The sequence below is a fragment of the Pristis pectinata genome, chromosome 5, assembly GCF_009764475.1.
Source record: "Pristis pectinata isolate sPriPec2 chromosome 5, sPriPec2.1.pri, whole genome shotgun sequence".
Taxonomy (NCBI): Eukaryota; Metazoa; Chordata; class Chondrichthyes; order Rhinopristiformes; family Pristidae; genus Pristis; species Pristis pectinata.
The window spans coordinates 56,885,628-56,905,956 of NC_067409.1; the positions used below are offsets into that span (position 1 = coordinate 56,885,628).

Consider the following 20,329-nt stretch of genomic DNA (forward strand, 5'->3'; position numbering starts at 1 on the left):
CAAGAGACTACAGATGCTGGAATCTGGAGCAACACAAAAGATACTAGAAGAACTCAGCTGGCCAGGCAGCATCAATGGATGGAAATGGACAGTCTCAACCCAAAACATCGACTGTTTCTCTCCATGGATGCTGCCTGACCTGCTGTGTTCCTCCAATGCTTCTTGTGTTGCTACATAAAGAACAAAAGCAGGTGTAGGCCATTCATTTCCTCTTCCCTGCTCTGCTGTTCAACAAGATCATATCTGATCCTTCACTTCAGTGCCGGTAACAATCCTATCCTTTGTGAATCAATTTTCTACTATACTTTGAAGGTCTGGTGTTTTAAAAATATAGTTAATTACATTTAAATTCATCATTGGTTGCATATGCTAAGATGTGTACATAATTCATTTGATTCCTATGCAGTTAAACAAATAATAACATGTATATGCAACTGCACACTAAAAAACAATATAACATTACCAGAATAGAATACCAATCTAAAATGCACACCATTAAGAATTAGGATATCCAGTCATACGGTGTTAGAACTTACATTTAGTAGATTGTTAAATATCCAGCACCTCCTATGAACTGAGCCAAAGGTTCCAGTAATGCATGATCTTGAATATTAAAAAAATACAGAATAAAGTTTTATTTTTGCCATATTTGTCCCTATTACTGAAAAGAATTCTTTCGTGTTACCTTGACAAAATGAATAGCTAGTCACTTTCTCACTTTCCCTTCAATACCTTCATGTAATCAGCATAATGCTCATGAGGAGACATTGAGTTGCAACATGCTTAACCCAGCCACTCCTTGTCCCCTGCCTACATGACCCCCATGGCACCACAAGCCTTTGCAGCCCCGGGAGTCAAATCAAGCTCCAGGCCTTGGTACTGGGGCTATCCCTTAAAGCAGAGAAGTCCATAAGCAGTGACTAGGCCTCTGGTGATAGACCTGAGACTTTGCCCCAGAATACCTGATGCACTGTCAAAGACCTTTCCGACTGCTTCTAAATGTTGGATAATCAAAAACATTCATAACCAAGGAATTATATTTAAATCATTTTAAAAAATTAACAATTATTTAAACTAAGGAAATACATTTATCTTAAATTCCATCTAAGTGATATAAAATCATTAAAACATTAACATTAATTTCAATTAAAAAAATCAAATCACTTGCACTTGCCATCCAGTTCAATGACTCCAGTTAAATGAATGAATGGGGTTACACAGCTGGCTTAAAGCGTGTAATAGACCCCTCAGCACAACTGAGTCCACCCTGTAGTCATTATTGAATACCGTGTTGGATTATAAGGTCATATGAACTGATGTCTAACCTCCAACCCCTTCCTGACCTCTGTGCTGCCCAGTCTAGGCAAGGAAGTCAGGAATGCATGAAGAACATATTATTAGTTTTCTTTTGAACCATCGGAGAAGCTAGGTAGGTGTTGGACCAATGAACACAAGTTAACCTTCTCAATGAGGGGAGAATGATCTTAGTTCTTCTCAATGTCCCTGCAGATGATTTCAGAGATGACTATGAAGCTATTCTGAATTTCATCTGCCTGAGAATGGTTCTAGCATTTCTTATTCCAATACAACTGTCACTGTATGGTGCTTCTTTCATTGACATTGCATTAGTCCTAAGATATCACCTTTCTTTACAGGGTTCAAATGGCAAATCCGGAAAACCTGGTGAACGTGGTATTGTTGGACCCCAGGCAAGTGATGTTGCTGCATGAGGTTTATCGCTATTGGATTTGAAGGCACTAGTGCATCAGTCAAGTGCAATTGTTTACTTTTCTTTACTAGAAAGGCACAACAATGTCTTTTCATTTTGATGATTTGATTATATTACCTCTTTCCTCTTTACAGGGTGCTCGTGGCTTCCCAGGAACTCCTGGTCTTTCTGGCAAGAAAGGACACCGTGTGAGTTGAATATTATATTTTTGATACTTTTTAAATCAGTAAATAATTAGTACCATTCTGTGTAACTAGCATTCATTTTATAACATTTTCCATTTGCTTACAGGGTTACAATGGTCTGGATGGTGCCAAGGGAGAGCCAGGTTCTGCTGGTGTAAAGGTAAGGCTGTAGCTATGTTGCATGACAATAAAATACAGTAAGTCGAAACTAAGATTTCTTTTTTTCAATAGAAATCTTAGTTTTTATAGTTATACATGGCCCAGCACTGAAATTAGAAGCAGATTTATAATTTTAGGCCTAATAATTGTTTCCCTGACAGAATACAACACAACTTATACAAATTATCTGTTGACTGCTTCATCATATCCTCAAGGAAAGGAAAGTTGCCTTGGGAATTTGAAGCTGCACTTGACAGTCAAGTGCAAGACCTTCTCAAAACTTGCCTCAACATATCTTAGAGAGATATCCAAGTTCACCATAAAACAACTAAAAAAAAACCCTCAAGCAGACATGCCAGATGTTGTTTCTGGGCATGAATGAAGTGTTTCACATATTATTATTTAATTATTTCTGCTAAATAACTCAATGTCTATAGACACAGGTGTATCTCACAAGAACAGAAAATGTATGTTTTCTATTGTAAGCATCTCAGTCAAGGGACTCAGACATCCCTTTAGAACAGAGATGAGGAGGAATTTCTTTAGCCAGAGGGTGGTGAATCTGTGGAATTCATTGCCACAGATGGCTGTGGAAGCCAAGTCATCGGGTATATTTAAAGTGGAGGTTGATAGGTTCTTGATTAGTAAGGGTATCAAAGGTTACGGGGATGAGAATGGGGTTGAGAGGGAAAAAGAAATCAGCCATGATCGAATGGCAGAGCAGACTTGATGGGCCGATTGGCATAATTCTGCTCCTATGTCTTATGGTCTTGTATAGGATAAATATCATGACTCCATTGAAAAGTCTACAGACAACAGAGCTTCATCAAAGATGATGGCTGATAATAAGGATTTGACATTATTCTTGTACTGATCTCTACTCATGAGAGTTTGAATTGTTTCTCAAAACAACTTCCCAAAAATCTCTATAAATTTACTTCTACCTCTGTTTGGTAAAATAAATCTCTTTCTCTTCCCCATCTTCTATGCCACCAGCACTTTCCTAACGTCTTCCCACTCCAAAGGATGGCTGAGGTTTACCTTCTGTCACGTTTCCAGTCTCTTCCTCTAATCACCATTCAGTATGGATGAATTGAAAGAAAAGTTTTTAATGATTATCTAGAACAATTATTTTTAAATTGCAATAGTCCCTAGAACCTAAGCAGTCTATAATGTTTCTACAAGACTGTATGGTGTCAGTCCATAATCTTACAATCAAACACCAAAATTAATTATTATTGTACTTTTAATTGTTCCTCACACAAAAAAGTTTGGCAAACGTTATTTTAGCTAATGGTTATTGTAGAAAATTTGACAGCCTGTATTATACCTGCATACTTATGGTATTATCAACCCACTTAAAGCATTTGCTTAAAGATATTTCTGCCTTATATTACTTAATTATACTCAAGGTTATTCATTAGATAGCATTAAACTCTAGTTTTTAGCTTTCATTTTGAGGTTTGTTTTGGTCATTTCTTGTACATGGTGCTTATTGTTCCAACGTTGTCTCCAGTGCATGAGTTAATCACTTGAAACACTTGATAATTTGAAAAAAATATCATAGCCACTCCATAATGCTCCTTGAAGTGGGCCAGCGCATGTTTGCACATCTTCATATTTAGAAATTTAGTACAAATTTAGAAAAGCAATTAAATTATGGGGCTGTGTGACATAAGATTTTTTAAAAATTGTAATTCTGAGTCACTGGTTTGCAATGCTCCTGATTAAATAAGCATCAGTACAAGTATTTTAACCACACATCTCAAGATTATTGTGTTCACCACAAATAATCCATGCAAGTTTAGTCCTGAGCAGTAATTTTTCTTTCTTTCTGTTGCTCATCTAAAATTAACTGACAGTTCTGCTTCTATTAGAATTGAAAGTGCTTGCGAGTATTAGTTTTGCACACATTAAGCAACAGGATCTTTGTTATCAGGCTAGGTGGAATTGTTAACGATTTTATACTGTTATAAATACTATGAAAGGCAAATATTAAATTTCACATTGCTTTCTTTTTTTTCCAGGGTGAAACTGGCAACCCAGGATCAAATGGTAGCCCTGGACTGGTGGTATGTAGCATCTGTTCCAAATGGAAGAATGGTTTTATTTATGCCTTGAATAATCCATTATGACAGCTTAGTTTTGTAGATTTTATTTGAAGTTTAAAAAAAAGTATTCTCTTGCAATATCTCAAATTCCAAGAAATCAATAAAAAGATAATTTAAAACAAAGGATGAACAAGCCACTTACCTGTGTATGCTTACCTTTCCAATCATGGCTTGACTAAGCTTGCACTGTACATGCTGGCCATGACTGGCGTAAAACCGAGGAGCTGGATGTGAAGTGCTTCCGGAGCTGAATGGGGGTTCAGAAGTGCTGACACTTGACCTTTTGCTGCTCCCTGCCTTTCACATTTCAACCAGAATGTTGTTGGCAGTTCTCTGTGGAAAATGAACTGCCTTAGTGAGAATAAACTCATGTTTTCTCTTTTGCAAATAGGGTCTTCGTGGTGCTACAGGTGAGAGAGGCCGCGGTGGAGCTTCTGGTGCAGTTGTGAGTTTCCAGTTTCTGACACTCTTTCAATTTGTTAATCAGTCATTGGTTTATTATTGTAACATTAACCAAGATACAGTGAAACGCAGGCCAACCTGTCAGATCATTCCATACATAAGTACATCAAGGTAGTACAAAAGGAAAAAAAAAACAGAAAGCAGAATATAGAGTCACACTTACAGAGAAAGTGCAAAGCGGGTAGACAAATAAAGTGCAAGAGCCATAACGAGATAGACTGAGAAATCAAGAGTTCATCTTCAGTGTATTTTTTTAATTAGTAGTCTTGGTGGAGAACCTTATTGATTGGGTCTTTTGGGTCTGGTGGGCAAATCTATCTGTCCTCCGATTTTTCCAATTATTAATTGCAAATCTTCCTTCCCATTAAATGAGGCCCCTTGCCAAAGTTTCATTTTTGTACAAAATTAAGATGAGGCTTTTAAATTAGATCTTTAGTTTGATTTTAGCGGTGTCAGTAATGTATAAAAGTGATTTGCTTCTGTAATGTTATAATATTCCATGCTGTCATTTTTGTGGAAAAATCCATATCAGTGTTTTTTTATTATTACTTTCATATCTCATAATGATCTGTCATGTAGCAATGTGCATCTTCAGGTTTTGGTATGTTTATTAACAAAGGTTTTTTGATTTATTGAAGGGTGCCCGAGGCAGTGATGGAATGCCAGGACCTACAGGCCCTCCTGTAAGTATGCTACTTGCACAGAGTCATAGAAAGAGAGAGCATGAAAAGAAGCCTTTCACTCCACTGAGTCCACTTAGACCATCAACCACCCATTCACACTAATCCAATGTTAACCCCATACATTTTTTTATTCTCCCCACCTTCCCAGCAGCTCCCCGCCCCCCCCCCCCCCAATAGTCTACTACTCACTCACACACTAGGGGCCATTTACAGTGGCCAATTAGCCCAGCAACCCACATGTTTTTGGGATATGGGAGGAAACTGGAGCACCCAGAGGAAACCCATGTGGCTTCATGGAGAATGTGCAAACTCCACACAGAGAGCACCCGAGATCCGGATTGAACCTGGGTCTCTGGTGCTGTGAGGCAGCAGCTCTGCTAGCTGCATCTTAAACCGATCCTTAGATTATCATGTATTTAACATGATGCGCATATCTTTAATTAGAACATAGAACAATTACAGCACAATTCAGGCCCTTCGGCCCACAAAGCTGTGCCGAACATGTCCCTACCCTAGAACTGGAGAATTATGAAAGTATTCTGCAATTCAGTGGCTTCAGTGGAGAGCCATACTTTTTGGGAGTTTGGGTTGGGAAGTTTGGGCTATAATTGTTCCAGCCATATTTTCAACACAAACTGTTGTGAGTGGGGCTTCCTCAATTGGAATGAGATTGTGGTTCATACACTTCTCTGTACCCACAAGAATAACAGGAAACACCTGACATTCAGTCAGAGGTGTGGCATTTGGGAGAAAAAGTGTTAAGCTGAGTGTTTGTGCTAACCTCACTGTCATTTGTACTCACCTCTCATACATTCTTTTGCCTTCTATAGAATCAGAGGTGGGGAGATGGATGTAACTTTCTGCTATCCTCACACAGATTTAGAGTAGGCAACCAAAGACAAATATCTTCCCCTTTTCAAATCATCAGTGCATATACGTTTACATTTGTAACCATTTACAGCCATATACATTTGTATATTATTGTTAGTCAGATGTTCCACATTATTAACATGAAAGTATGATGTGGAATGACATTATCTTATAAATAACTTACATTGAAGTGATTATTCATGGTAATCCGCTAAACTACCTGTGATATAATATGGGATTGGAGGGATATTGATTCTGGAATGCTATCTCTCCAACTGCTTATAGCTAATCTGAATTACTGACATTGAATGGATTTAACTATTTTCTTAATTGTAATAGTCTTTAGCAACATTCATGTAAATGTTGCTCAGGAAGATATTTGAGAAATAACAAGTCTTTTAGCAAATTGCATTTTTGAAAAGATCAGAAGGTAAATGTGCATTTTTTTGTTGCTTTATAGGGACCCATTGGTGCAGCTGGTCCTCCAGGCTTCCCAGGCAGTCCTGGTCTCAAGGTAAGTCAACATTTTATATTGTCACAAATTGTGAATGCTGAGTGATATTATTTAAAAGTGAAATGTAATACCACATCTTTTAATTAATGGGGGATATTTTAACTCATTATATCTGAACATTAGAAATCATGATTATGTTTAAAATAAGTTATCTGTCAATCGATTAATCCCCATCATAAATTAACATATCTTTTAAACATTCTTTAAGCCAAATGTTGATTTGGATTCACAGAGCATTGTTGTAATGCAGACGATTCTTAATAAGTTGCAATAACTTATTTTATTACTTGAACATGATTTTATACAAACCAAACATTTAACTTTTTGTTACACAAATGTCAATGTTGTTGCATTCAATATTGTATTAAGGTAAATGTTGTACAATGCTAAGTTGCAGATTTCTTAAGTAAAATAATTCTGAACCTTTTATCTTACGGTCACTTTCTAGAAAAGCCAGTGCAAATAAGAACAATCGTTTGAGTTTAATTTTATACTAGCCACATAGGGACCAATGTGACACACACCTCAAGAGATCTAAGGATGTAATAGTCAGTCGCTGTAACTTGGTCTCTATTTATCAACTGGATTTCCCAGCTGCACCCAGTTTTCTATTTGTGCTTCCTTTTTGGATGGTTGTGAGGTTACATGACTGCTTTTGCATCATCAGTGCATCAGTATATATACTCAGGCACTCCGCGTTAATAACATAAATGATAAGTTAACTGTGTGTAAGATAACATCTAGTAAAATTATTGTTCATGGTTATCCTCTAGTTGGTGTATGATTCAATATACAGGTAATTAAATATTAATGGTGCAAGTCTAACACTTCTCTAACATTCTTAAGAAAACATGGAAACAAGGAAATATAACGTTGTGGCGACTCACCGTCTAGTCGGGCGAACCGGCTCGGCAGTCGGGTCGCGCAGCGTCGGAGCGACGAGGCCCAAGATGGCGGCGGGCCTCGTCTTTCCGAGCGATGGGGAGAACCCGTGCGCGGGAAAGTCCTGATGACGTAGGACTTACGTCATTGCCGGTTTTTTTGGGCGGGAACATTCTCCCTTAAAGGACCCGCGCAAGGCGGGAAAATCAGTTCTGTTTGGCAATCCTCCGAGTAGAGTCTTGTTTTATTCCGCGGTAGCAACCGCTACAACGTGATTATTACTTGAAGTATGGGTTATTCAAAATGAAATTAATTATCATGGTCATGGTGAAACTGACTTAGAAATTATTGTAACTATAGCTTAGTTCAGGATGTAAATGATCAACGTAAGTTCTCCATAAAAGTGGTGTGTTTCTCAGCTGGTCACCACTGTCGAAGTTATGGATTTAATTTCATGCTACTACAGTACTCAGAACCACAATTAGTCAAAGAAGTGCATAAATTGGTTGACTGATATATGATTGTCCATGCAAAGAGAAAAAAGATGATTTTTTTAACATTAAATAAATTAAATAATTGAATTTGAGCAACATAATTTTATCTTTATTCTATTGACCTGATAATTAGGTTTCAAATAATTCATATTGCAAAATAAAATCAAAGGGACACTCTTGGTATTTGTTTCAGATTATGGATTAGATTAAGTGTTATTCTGATGTTTTGAAACTTGCAGTTTGATGGCTAAAAATTCTAATATTAACAACTTAATTTATTCCAGCTGCAAAACATTAAGTTATATACCATTTTCTTGGTCCTGATGAAATAAATGTTATTTACCAATTCATATTTTTATTAGATAAGATCCACTGTGTTTATCATATCAGTTGTTTTAGAGTTATAATAAAAGAAATTAAACACAGCGGGAAATAATAATGCCCATTGGTAAGCAAAATCGGTGGTTAATGTTCAGTAATCGTGTCTTAGATAGAGAGGATCATATTCGTTTATGGCCGACAAGCCAGGTTCCGTGTCAACCAGCTTGTCGCAGGTTAATAAATACAATATACCTGTGATTACAACTTGCACTGAATTCACAATCTAACATCCTTTTATTTCTTCATAACATAGGGTGAAATTGGACCAGTGGGTGCTCGTGGTCCAACTGGTGCTCAAGGGTCTCGAGGTGAGCCTGGTGCTGTGGGTCCTGTTGGCCCAATGGGTCTTCCTGTAAGTACTTGTGATAGCAATTCTTGCATTTTGAGATTTGATTTTATTCAAATGAAAGTATTCCTCTTGCTAGATTCATTCTTTTTTTAAATTATAGGGTAACGCAGGTGCCAATGGTCTCACTGGATCAAAGGGTGCAATTGTAGGTATATCCAGCACACATCTATAGTGACTCTTCATTTATTTTCTCAAGTATCAAAAATTAATCTTGTATTTTTTTACACACACAGGGTGCTCCAGGTATCGCAGGTGCTCCTGGCTTTCCAGGAGGACGTGGTCTGACTGGCCCTGCAGGTGCAATAGGTCCTGCAGGTCTTCGAGGATTCCCTGTAAGTAACTTATGCAATCTTGTAGTCATTACCTTAACTATTTCATCCAATGGGATGAAATAATTGTATTTGTAATAACCCTTTTACTCTCTTTAGGGTGACCCCGGTGTTCAAGGCATCAAGGGTGAGTCCGGTCCCAAAGGCGAACCGGTAAGTATTTATTGTCTGATGTGTTCGTTATAATTTAGTTAGCCATTTTCTTCTGTAATTTTGATTGCCATGAGATTCTCTATTCAACTGTCACTCATGCCTGCACTTTTCTGTTGCAAAATCAGGGTGATGCTGGACCTGCAGGTGCCCCTGGTACATCTGGTGAACAAGGCAAGCAGGGTCCTCGTGGTGAAGTTGGTCTGCAGGGACTGCCAGGAATTTCTGGCGAAAGGGTAAAGTTGTCTTTAAACTTTAAAAAGTGTATAATATGTCAGATCTTCAGTTTTATAAACTAATCAATAGCTAATGATTATTTAATAATAATATTTACAGTGATGTAATGATTTAGTTGTGCTTATATCTTCTGTTTGCAATTATGAAGTCTTAGCAAAATATTTCTCACCTATTGAATCAAACATTGTTAGGAGTTTCAGAATTCTCACAAATGCATTTGCATTTTAATACTATTGATCATATTAATTTTTTAACTCTTCAGGAGATTTGTTTATGAAACTCTAATGGGTTTTGTGTATGCCAATCATATGCACACAGAATGGGCTGTAATTTTGTTTTAGTCTACCCAACACCAGGCTATGCAATTTGTAATGATTTTACACATGTAAACCAATAAAATTAAAGTAAATGAGAAAATAATAATTCTGGATTATTGTTGTTTATTGGCAACTTCCCAATAAGTTAACACTTGCAAAAGTCAATGAGAGCCATGGTTAAGTAAATCTTCAATCTTGTTTTTCATTTTATTTGCAGGGTTCCCCTGGTAACCGTGGTATCCCAGGTCGTGATGGATCAGCTGGCGGCATGGTAAATTTTGCTTTATTAATATTAACAAATCAAGTAAAAATGAGCAACATGTATTTTCTACAAACAGTGATACTTCTTATTAAATAATTAGATCGGTAAACCTACCAGAGACATTCAGAATAATTCTACCCTGCCTTCTATGTCATTTCTAGGGTGCACCTGGCAGACGTGGTGAAACTGGTTCTGCTGGTGCCAAAGGGCCTCCTGGTGACATGGGACGTCCTGGTGAAAGTGGTATGCCTGGTCCACGGGTGAGCAATCCTAAAGCAACTACAGTAATAATAGGCCCAGTAGAAATCAATAGAACTAGAAGTTTGTGGAGTAATATTTCCCTTTTATTTATATACTATAAATCTTTATGTAATGCTTATAACTAAGAAAATCTTTCTCTGATATATTATTGTAGTTTATTAAATTAATAAATTGTTGATTGCATCTTTGTAGAAGCTTCCAGAATTATACAGCAAAGAATAGAAAAATCTCTTTTAAAATCCACTATATAATTTAGATATTTTAACTTGTATTGTGATTTATTTTTGCACAATTATGTTTTTAAAAATGAATAGTCACTGATTTTGCTTCTGTTGTTTCTTATCTTGGAGCAGGTATTCAATTGTGTTTTACGTTTTTATTTCTTGAATAGTCTTTGGAGCAACCCACTTCTGCTTTTGCCGATGAGTTGTCTTCGTTACAAATTAAATTTAACTCTTGAAGGATTTTTATATACAGTTTAAATATGAACAGATATATTCATTGAAAATCTAAAATGATATATCTTAATTATGTATATGATAGAATAAGATGTAAAACATCTTTGCTTTCTTCACTATTTATAGGGTCATATGGGACAACCTGGTAGAACTGGTGTTATGGGAAATCAAGGTGTTCCAGTAAGTTTTCTCACCTTACAGTAATATGTTATTTTTCAGGGTCTCGTAGGTAGTACTGGCAATATAGGTGCTCCAGGCAAATCAGGTCCTGCTGTAAGTTGGTTTTAGGTTTTCTGCTCCCCATTCTTGACAGCTTATTCAATCTAATAGGTTTGAATAAAGCATGGCAAATTGCATGGGAATATTACATTAGAATTATTCCCAAACATTTAAAATTATTCGGCATTAATTATTAGGCATTAATTATTAGGTTTTGCTAACCTTTAAAGTAACATTATTTTATTAAAATGCCATTTGAATAATGTGGCAATTTAGTTTTGGCACAGTAACTGCAAATTCTGTGCCATTTAGTTCTACTAACAATTACTTATTTATGATGCAATAACATTGTATACTCATTATTACTTAACAAAAGCTATACCCTAAGCCCCTGTAACCTGAAACAATTTAATCATTAATGATGTGTTCAGCACAAAAATTGTAATTCATAATTAACAATAAATCAAAGAGATAACAGTTTTGTATCAATAATTTTGGAAAATATTAAGAACCCACATGCAAATCATATGCATACATATCCAACAATTAATATGATATTGTGGAATTGCAGATGATCACTTAAAAATTGTTTCATTACAACACAGCAAGAAAATATCTAAGACTGGCAATACACAAGTAAATCAAATTTCAGAAATAACTTTTGATAAACAAAAGACAAGGCTTAAGGATAAACTTTTTGAGAATGTATTACCATTTTTGCTATTAGAAACATCCACATGGGCAACATTTTGAATGTTATATTGGAACCTAATTATGCAGTGAACACGAGGAATTTAGAGCCATAATAATGATTGCTATTAGCCATTTCATTTCAACTGCAGCTGTTCTTTTGATTCAGTCACAATGCATGTATGTATTTCTGTTTGGTCATAATTAGTGTTATTATCATCACAGAATCCTGAACTAAATCACACAGTTTTGGACCAATATATAGATTAATAGATTAAAATACAAATCCTGCTGAAATTTATATATTATTGAAGGTAGTATCAATGGATAATCAATATGGATAGCTTCTTCAATTGATTTTCATATTTTGTTGTCTGAATCATGTTTTAATACAACATATAATTTGACTCTTCGGATACTAAAGCCTACTAATGTTTTAGATTTATGCATTTTGCCTTATGCTACAATACCAACTACTATGTAATTTCAAATGAATAACAAATGCAGAGTTTATATTCAAATATCTTTGCATTTAGCAATAACATGCATGGAAGTAAAACCACAAACATGAATAATTAATTAAACCATCTGCAAGAAAAATCCAAAGAAACTTGTGAAGAGCATTGTTTCATTGTCTAAGATCATATATTTTAGGGCCCAGTTGGAGAAGAAGGTCGCACTGGTCCCCCTGGTCCAGTTGGCCCAAGAGGTCAGGCTGGTATGATGGGCTTCCCTGGTCCAAAAGGTACCGCTGTAAGTAATATAATTACGTATTTATCAGCAAATATGTACTAAATGCCAAATGTGTTATCATAATGTTTTCTGAGTGGTCTTTACAATTGATCTACTATTAAAGCTTTTCCAAATCAAAATTATTTAGATGTCCTTTTTAAAGAATTTTTATTAACATCATTGTAACACTCCCTGAGTATAAACAGAATGTTTTACCTTTCTGCCAATATCTATATGTATTTTGGTTGTAACTTTGATGCACTAAAGACAGCTTTATCTGGTCGTTATTTCTATTCTTGTGCATCTGTATAAATTGATATTATTTTTTAGCATTCATCCATTTGATATGTCAGCTGCTTTTATTGGAATTAAGCAGTGGACTACATAGCTGCTTGCAGATCCAAAAATCAGGTCACAGGTCCAAATACTGGCACTGACATTTACATTTTTAACAATGTTGTGTGTGTGTGTGTGTGTGTGTGTGTGTGTGTGTGTGTGTGTGTGTGTGTGTGTGTGTGTGTGTGTGTGTGTGTGTGTGTGTGTGTAAACTAAACTTTGACTTTGTGTTGACCATCATCCAGTGTGGCCTATGAGCCTCACTCTGGCATGGTAAATCCCTATCCCAGTTACTACAGCTCAATTACAGAACTGTTGTATGTGAGACCACTTTTTGATCTTCACCTGCTCTGCAATCATCAATGGCCTCGGAGTTAAGAGAAACAAATCTTGTTAGTTATGTTAAATAATTAGTTAGTCTGAATAATGGCTATAAGTTTGCTTTTTAAAAAGCCAAAGATTAATGAAAATTATTTGCCTTATTTCCCAGGGAGCATCTGGTAAACCTGGTGATAGAGGAGCTGTTGGTCCTGCTGGTCTAAGGGTAGGTTTAATGTCATAAATGCATTTCGCAGTGTCTCAACTGTGTTGTTTAGTTCATGTAGTCTATAAAGCTAATGCACAATACACTCAAAAACATCAGTGTCTCTGTTTACTTATGGTAAGGGTTGTACCATATAAGGATAAAAGCTACTGTCTTGATATTAGTGGATAAATAAATCTCTTTTCTCTAATGTTTCTCAGTCCACAAAAAGGCACACAATTTAAAATAGATGGGCTGGTTTACACTTTAAAATAGCACAAGGTTATTGTATGGAAGTTGAGTGATCAATGACTAAGATCAATACAAGTGACTTCTGACCTTCTTTGTAGTCTGATCTACTTTGACAATTTCACAAATTTCTCCAAAATTAATGTTTCCACTTGAAAAGAATTTAACCACATTTGCTGGAAAAGCAAATGTAGAAACATATTAACTTCAACAGAAATAAAATTGAACCATCAAAGTGGCAGAGGGAGGAATTTCAGTCAAGTGAATTAAGATTATAGGCAGTTATTTCATGGCATAAATCGGGCAGCTTTCATATTTTCCCAGAAATTTGAATAATTACTTGGAGCGATGGGGTGTAATTTCAGTTTCAGACATTGAGATTATTGGTGAGGTTGCAGCACTTGCCTACCTCAGTTACCAAGCCCCCATTATTTTCAGGTTGTACCTCATTTGAGTTTTACTGAAAGCTATGTGAGTAAAATGGTCATGGGATGCTAGTTTCAGATGACAGGAAATCACTCTCTTTCGTACACAATGACCGGAAAGAAGTGTCTTACCTCCTAAGGTCATAAAATCCTCAGAACTAAAAATGTATCTATTACTGGTGGCTCTGTTCTGGTGGATTAAGCTGCTTAATTCTTGGCATAGCTGGGACCAGTACGCATGGGGCATATACCATAGTTCATTCAACGTTGCAATCAACCTCCTGTATCCCTAATTTACAAGTTTAAATAAACTCTCACTCACTTAGAAGAGATGGTGGAGAATACTGAATCACGCAAGTCAATTTTGGACAATCCTTCGAGATACCCTGCTTTTTAGGTGAAGAAGCAATGACCATTGAAAATTGCCTCCAAAGTGTAGGAGAAAGGGCAATCATAGTTATTATCTGTTGTTCTTATAAAACAAAGTTGCTGAAGCTCTTAAAAGAACAAAAAAGACTGCAAGTACATTTACAGGAATGCCTATCCCTCCATCTCCAGAGAAGAACCTTGATCAATTGTATTTCAAGTAAAATCAGTCATAGAGTATGGAATCACAAGGATCTCCAAGATAAGCAGTGACAAAATTCATTTTACCTATTCATTCTGACATTTAAACAGCAGTCATAAACGTACAGACTTGACAATCAATAAGGAGTTACAATAAAGAATGTTCATTGTTATAATAATAGCACTGACAAAATTTTCCTCTGGTCATTTTGTGCTTCAGGGTGCACCTGGCAAAGATGGTGAGGCTGGAGCCCAAGGTGCTATTGGTGCTGTGGTAAGTAAATCATTAGAAAAACTGAAAAAACGTAGTCCTCGTTTTAGGTACGAATGTAAACATTAAAATCATGTAGAATGAAAGATACAGTTTTAAAATACATGTTAGGTTTAGTTTATGTATTTTGAAGTTAATAGACATTGAAATGTAACGAACATCAACGTTAATGCCATTGATTTTTTGAATTACAACATTATTACTGAATCAATTCATTTATTTTCTTTGATTACCAAATGGTGTATACAAATTGAACAATATAGATGAAGTTAACAATTGGTCATGCAAACAATTTCAATCTTGTTACCCTTTAGGGTCCCGTTGGTTCAAAAGGTGAACAGGGTCCTAGTGGCAGTGCTGGATTCCAGGTTTGTTTCTGAAATTGAATTTCTTTTTACTAACAAGAGTAAAGGTAGAATTTTGTTATAAATAACACTTTCATAGAATGAGTAAAGTGATCTTGTCATAAAACATATATATGTTGTAAATGTTTTAATGAATATAAATTTAAAATGAATGTGTTTACATCTTTGCACAATTAGCAGACAATGGATGCTTATGTGTGTTACCAATAGAATATGGCTTGATTTTGCTGTAGCAATTACAGCAACGATATTTTAAACATTTTTCCAGTTTTTTGTTTTGCTTTGTAGAAGGCATTAGGTTAATAATGTCAATTATAGTATAGTTTTGTATGTTATGAAACTGAAAGTTCCAAATATGTAAATTAACCAGTACTGAGTCTAAATCTACTCAACTGGTTGCAGGCTATAGCAAGCCAACTGAAATCTCTCCTACCTATCTGGATTTCAGAATCAGAATTAGAATCAGATTTATTATCACTGACATATGACATAAAATTTGTTGTTTTGCGGCAGCAGTACAGTGCAAAGACATAAAAATCTATAAATTACAAAAATAGTGCAAAAATAAGGAATAATGAGATAATGTTCATGGGTTCATGGATCATTCAGAAATCTGATGGTGGAGGGGAAGAAGCTGTTCCTAAATTCATTAACTACATTTTCATTTCGCCGGAATGCAACAGGTGTTTACCCCATTAAATAAAACAGAGATATTCCTGATAAATAGCATTCTTTTATTGAAGTAATTTGTTCTTGAGATGACATCGAGAAACATTTGCTATTAAATATTTGCTCAATGTTAAATATTGCTGAAGGGTTAATGACTGATTGGTGACAAAGATGAAAGATTTCTGAGTTGCATGCTCAATGATATAATTGTACAAACATTACCATCCACATGCTCAATTTCCTCTTCATTTAGATATTTATTCCATGACAACATATTAGAGAGCTGGATCAAGTTATATAACATGTATTATCATCTTTAGCTGTATTTTCTACAATTTATTGCCTTCAACATTTAGGGTAGCTACTTTGAAAGATCTGACATGAGCCAATTTTCCATTTTTTAATTCTTAAATGAAAAGTCAGTTAAAAATAATTTATGAATGTAGACTACTGAAAGGGGCAGTATCTGTAAACTGCAAATGATTTTTTAACATTAACATTAATGTCCAGTTTTTATTTTCTCTTTGGCTGTAGGGTCTCCCTGGTCCTTCTGGTGCAGTTGGAGAACCTGGTAAACCAGGTGACAAGGTAAGGAAACAACTAACTGACTAATCTATAAAACATAACATATAAGAAATAACTTGTATTATCTATATAGTTGATGCCAAATGATTCAAAAGAGGGGGTACAAAATCATCCAGCTAATGAACTTTGATAAATACTATGCAATGTACTAGAAATTCACAGGCAGCCTTCTTTAAAATATTATTGGTAAACTGCCTACAGGTTTGTTTACTTGGATCCCACAATCATAGTTAGACAAATATAGCCAGAGTAATTTTTAAGCAGCATCCAGCAGTACCAGAAAAGCTTCGTGGTCTGACCACTTTAAAGGAAGTTCACCTGGGAGTGATTGCATGGCATATTCACCACCTGCTGTAGGATTCAGAGCAGCTTAGCCCTAAATATGCTGTAGGACCCTTAAGTGTGGATATTAAAAAAGGCTTCCATATGCTGCAAATAGTGTACAAAATTCCAATAGACCGAAGGTCAGCAGAAACAGCTCATAAATCTGTGGTTTGATCTCATTAACATTATGTACACATACAAAAATATTGAAAACAAAATTTATTCCATTATATCTGATAATTTAGCTAAATTAGCAAATAATTAATCAATTAATCTTTTCTGTTAATCTTTTACGACACATTTAAAGTACTATAACGCTACTTAAATTCATGCAAATTAAACTCTGTTAAAGACATTTTGTTTAGATTTTCATCTTCACTATCTGTGTGATGATTTAATGGGATAGATTAGAACCTGTCTAATTTTCAGTGCTTTGATCTCAACAGATTGAAAATCAGATAGGTTGAATAATCTGCAGTCTATACACTCTGCTGGATTGCAATTCCAACACTCAAAGTTAAAATCTGCCATTTATGTTTGCGGCGTTCACACCAAACACTGGCAGGCCCATCTTATTATTCTTCACCGTATACTTTTAGGGGTATGGTTTCCTTTTTGAACCAAGTCTCATAAATTTAAATAGTTTGAAGTAACCCAAGAAGAAACAGAAGGAAAAAATATTGTAGTTGACAAATTTGTTTATTTTTGAATTTGAAGTTGTATTTTACCATGTACTGTGATTCTAAAACACCACACCTATCCCCTTCTCATTTCATCACAGGGCATCCGAGGTGATACTGGCAGTCAAGGCACTTCTGGTGCAAGGGTAAGTTTAAGTCTCTTCTGTGCTTTTGATTTTTGAGTTTGCTTAATATTATAAGATCATGATTAAAGCACATACTTCATATTTCCCCATTTAGGGTGAGCGAGGTGGCCCAGGTGAACGAGGTGCTGTTGGTCCTCAAGGTCTTAGTGGGCCTCGTGGTCCCCAAGGTGCCCCTGGTGCTGATGGTGGAAAGGTATGTTGAAAGTAAACAACTCCATTGTTGCCTACCTTCTGAAAGATTTTGGAAAACACAAGTGGTTTCTTGCTTTGTGTTATGAAGTCAAAATACAGATGTCACAACTGTGCATTTGATGCTCGGCAAATCCATTGAACAGCTAATTAGTGATTTAAATTGCTAAATTATACCAGAATACTTTCACAAATTGTTAGTTTGTTTCCTCTGTTCACTCTGACGAAGGTTCTATTGCAGTTTGTTTTACTTACAATACAATATTTAGTTTAAATAAATCCTTAATATGATCATTATTAGGTCATCATAATTTGAGGTGTATCTTCCTTAAGTCTAAAGACCACATTAAATATATTTGAAGTGACGGTTTACAGATGGTTGCAAAAGTCACTTGAGTACATACACATTTGCATATCATAAGAGAGTCATTTAGCTGCATGTTATACATGTGGCCACTCAGAGATTATTGTGTTTTGGAAGGCCTCAATATTTAAGGCAATTGTCAATTTAGTTGAGTAAAATTAGGTACATTAATATTTTATCAGATATATTAATTTGATCAAGGAAATGTGTACTTAAAATATATGGAAAATCTTGGAAGAAAAGTAATGTATGCAATAAATTTACATTCATTGCAAATTTTTTTCCCAGTCTCTTGCAAACTCTAAACTTGCATAAATCATGTCTAACTGGTCTAAATCATGCATTAAACAACAAACCAGCCCCAAATGAAGACTATGACAGCTCTCTCGCCTTTGTTTAGGGGTCAACCCACCCCTCTCACTGAATTCAAACTGCATTCCCAACATATGTGCTCAGTCAGTATGAAGTCAAATGCTTTCCAGTGAGTATATAACTTAACACCCTTCATTGCCGAGGAAAGTTCAAATACAAACGTTTTGCTTATGGAAAATACCTGCTAGTTAATACTAATATTTTCTCAAACAAAATGTTGCTTCCCATGTTTTTTATTGAATTTCTTTAAAATGATTTACACACATCCTATCATGGATACAAAGGGGGAGAATATTCACATCCTTCCATTTTTCTGGCCTTCATCAGCCAGATTTTGTGGAGCAGTAGTGGCGGGTTCAAGATATCCACACGTGTTAGCACAAATGCAGAATTCCCAAACCTCTCTCTGCTTTTCACTTGTGAGTCTACAACAGAGTCAAGTGGTGAAGTGCAAAGTTGTAGCAATTAAACCTGGTGCAGGGAACTCTCTCCATTATATCAATGGAGTAGGATGTCTTCAGGGGAATAAGCAAAACATTTGTACTTTAGGTCTTTTTAATTGCTCAGGTTAATTTGAATATTTCTAATTTTTTTTCTAATTTATCATTTTTACTTTTTTTAAATAGTAAATAATTTTTCATTTTGTAGTCATGGAGGGTCATACAGCATGGATACAGGCCCTTTTGGCCCACTGAGCCAAACATCAGGCACCAATTTACACAAATCCCATTTTATTCTCCCTGCATCCCCATCAACTCCCTCCAAATCCTACCACTAGCCTACAAACTAGGGGCAGTTTACAGTGGCCTTTAACCTATCAATACACATGAGCACCCAGGGAAACACATGCAGTTACAGGGAGACCATGTAAACTCCACACATGCAGCACCGGAGATCATGACCGAAGCCAGGTCACTGGAGCTGTGAGGCAGCAGCTCTACCAGCTGCACCATGTGACACCCTACTGTTTAATACTTAAATATTTTAAATGGTTTTAACTTTTAATTTTAATTTGTTTATTTAATATTAATATAATTATTCTAATTTTTTAATAGTTTGATTAATTTTCAACAGTTAGTGTTTTTGAATATTTCTTAATGCCAGAAACATTCCTAGCTTTTGATAGCTTTGACAGTCAGATAAACTCAGGGCATAGCTTAGCTGCCAGTCAATATTTTATTTAGTAGTTTTGTTATTGGTCCTCCCCTCCAACCTCACCCCCAGTGATTTGATTTCTGTGCAGAAGGCGTGACCTCACCGCTGAGGTTGGAGCCAGCTTCTTCTGGCAAATTCACACCAAAAGATCCACAAAAGTATGTGTACATTTGATCATATAGCAGCAAATGTAGGTGGGTCATTGCTCTCTGCAAGATTCTGGCCCATGTTTCAATATCCCAGGTGCAAACAGCAAAAATGTTTGTCCGACTTGATCATACTAACTTGATTAAATTTTCAATTGCCCAGAACACACACACCTTTTTAAATAGGGAAACTTGGTCCTACTTTGCAATTCAAATTTCTTTGTAAGAAGATTGTAAATGGATTGCAGTGATTAGAGTACAAAATATTAACAAGCTCTCAGAAATGTTGTTCAATTGTTCCTTGTTCCTGATTAGGGTGAAGCTGGTGCTACTGGTCCTGCTGGTAGTCAAGGTCCTCAAGGTGCTCAGGGTATGCCAGGTGAGAGAGGTGCCTCTGGAAGCCCTGGCATTAAGGGTGAAAAGGTAATTCTTTTCTCATATTTGAATTTTTTTCTTCTAAAACTTTATAATTTTCTTCATCTCCTGTAC

At 35.8% G+C, this 20,329-nt stretch overlaps 1 protein-coding gene across 1 annotated transcript in view; it reads left to right on the forward strand.

Moving 5' to 3' along the window:
* Positions 1 to 20,329, forward strand: part of col1a2 (collagen, type I, alpha 2) — a 50,591-nt gene that overhangs the window by 12,116 nt on the left and 18,146 nt on the right. Inside the window, 23 exon segments of the mRNA XM_052016928.1 lie at positions 1,656 to 1,709; positions 1,864 to 1,917; positions 2,021 to 2,074; positions 4,101 to 4,145; positions 4,576 to 4,629; positions 5,285 to 5,329; positions 6,660 to 6,713; positions 8,724 to 8,822; positions 8,920 to 8,964; positions 9,053 to 9,151; positions 9,248 to 9,301; positions 9,427 to 9,534; positions 10,070 to 10,123; positions 10,276 to 10,374; positions 11,053 to 11,106; positions 12,397 to 12,495; positions 13,301 to 13,354; positions 14,795 to 14,848; positions 15,160 to 15,213; positions 16,414 to 16,467; positions 17,570 to 17,614; positions 17,709 to 17,807; positions 20,156 to 20,263. Coding sequence (XP_051872888.1) covers positions 1,656 to 1,709; positions 1,864 to 1,917; positions 2,021 to 2,074; positions 4,101 to 4,145; positions 4,576 to 4,629; positions 5,285 to 5,329; positions 6,660 to 6,713; positions 8,724 to 8,822; positions 8,920 to 8,964; positions 9,053 to 9,151; positions 9,248 to 9,301; positions 9,427 to 9,534; positions 10,070 to 10,123; positions 10,276 to 10,374; positions 11,053 to 11,106; positions 12,397 to 12,495; positions 13,301 to 13,354; positions 14,795 to 14,848; positions 15,160 to 15,213; positions 16,414 to 16,467; positions 17,570 to 17,614; positions 17,709 to 17,807; positions 20,156 to 20,263 — 1,539 coding nt within the window.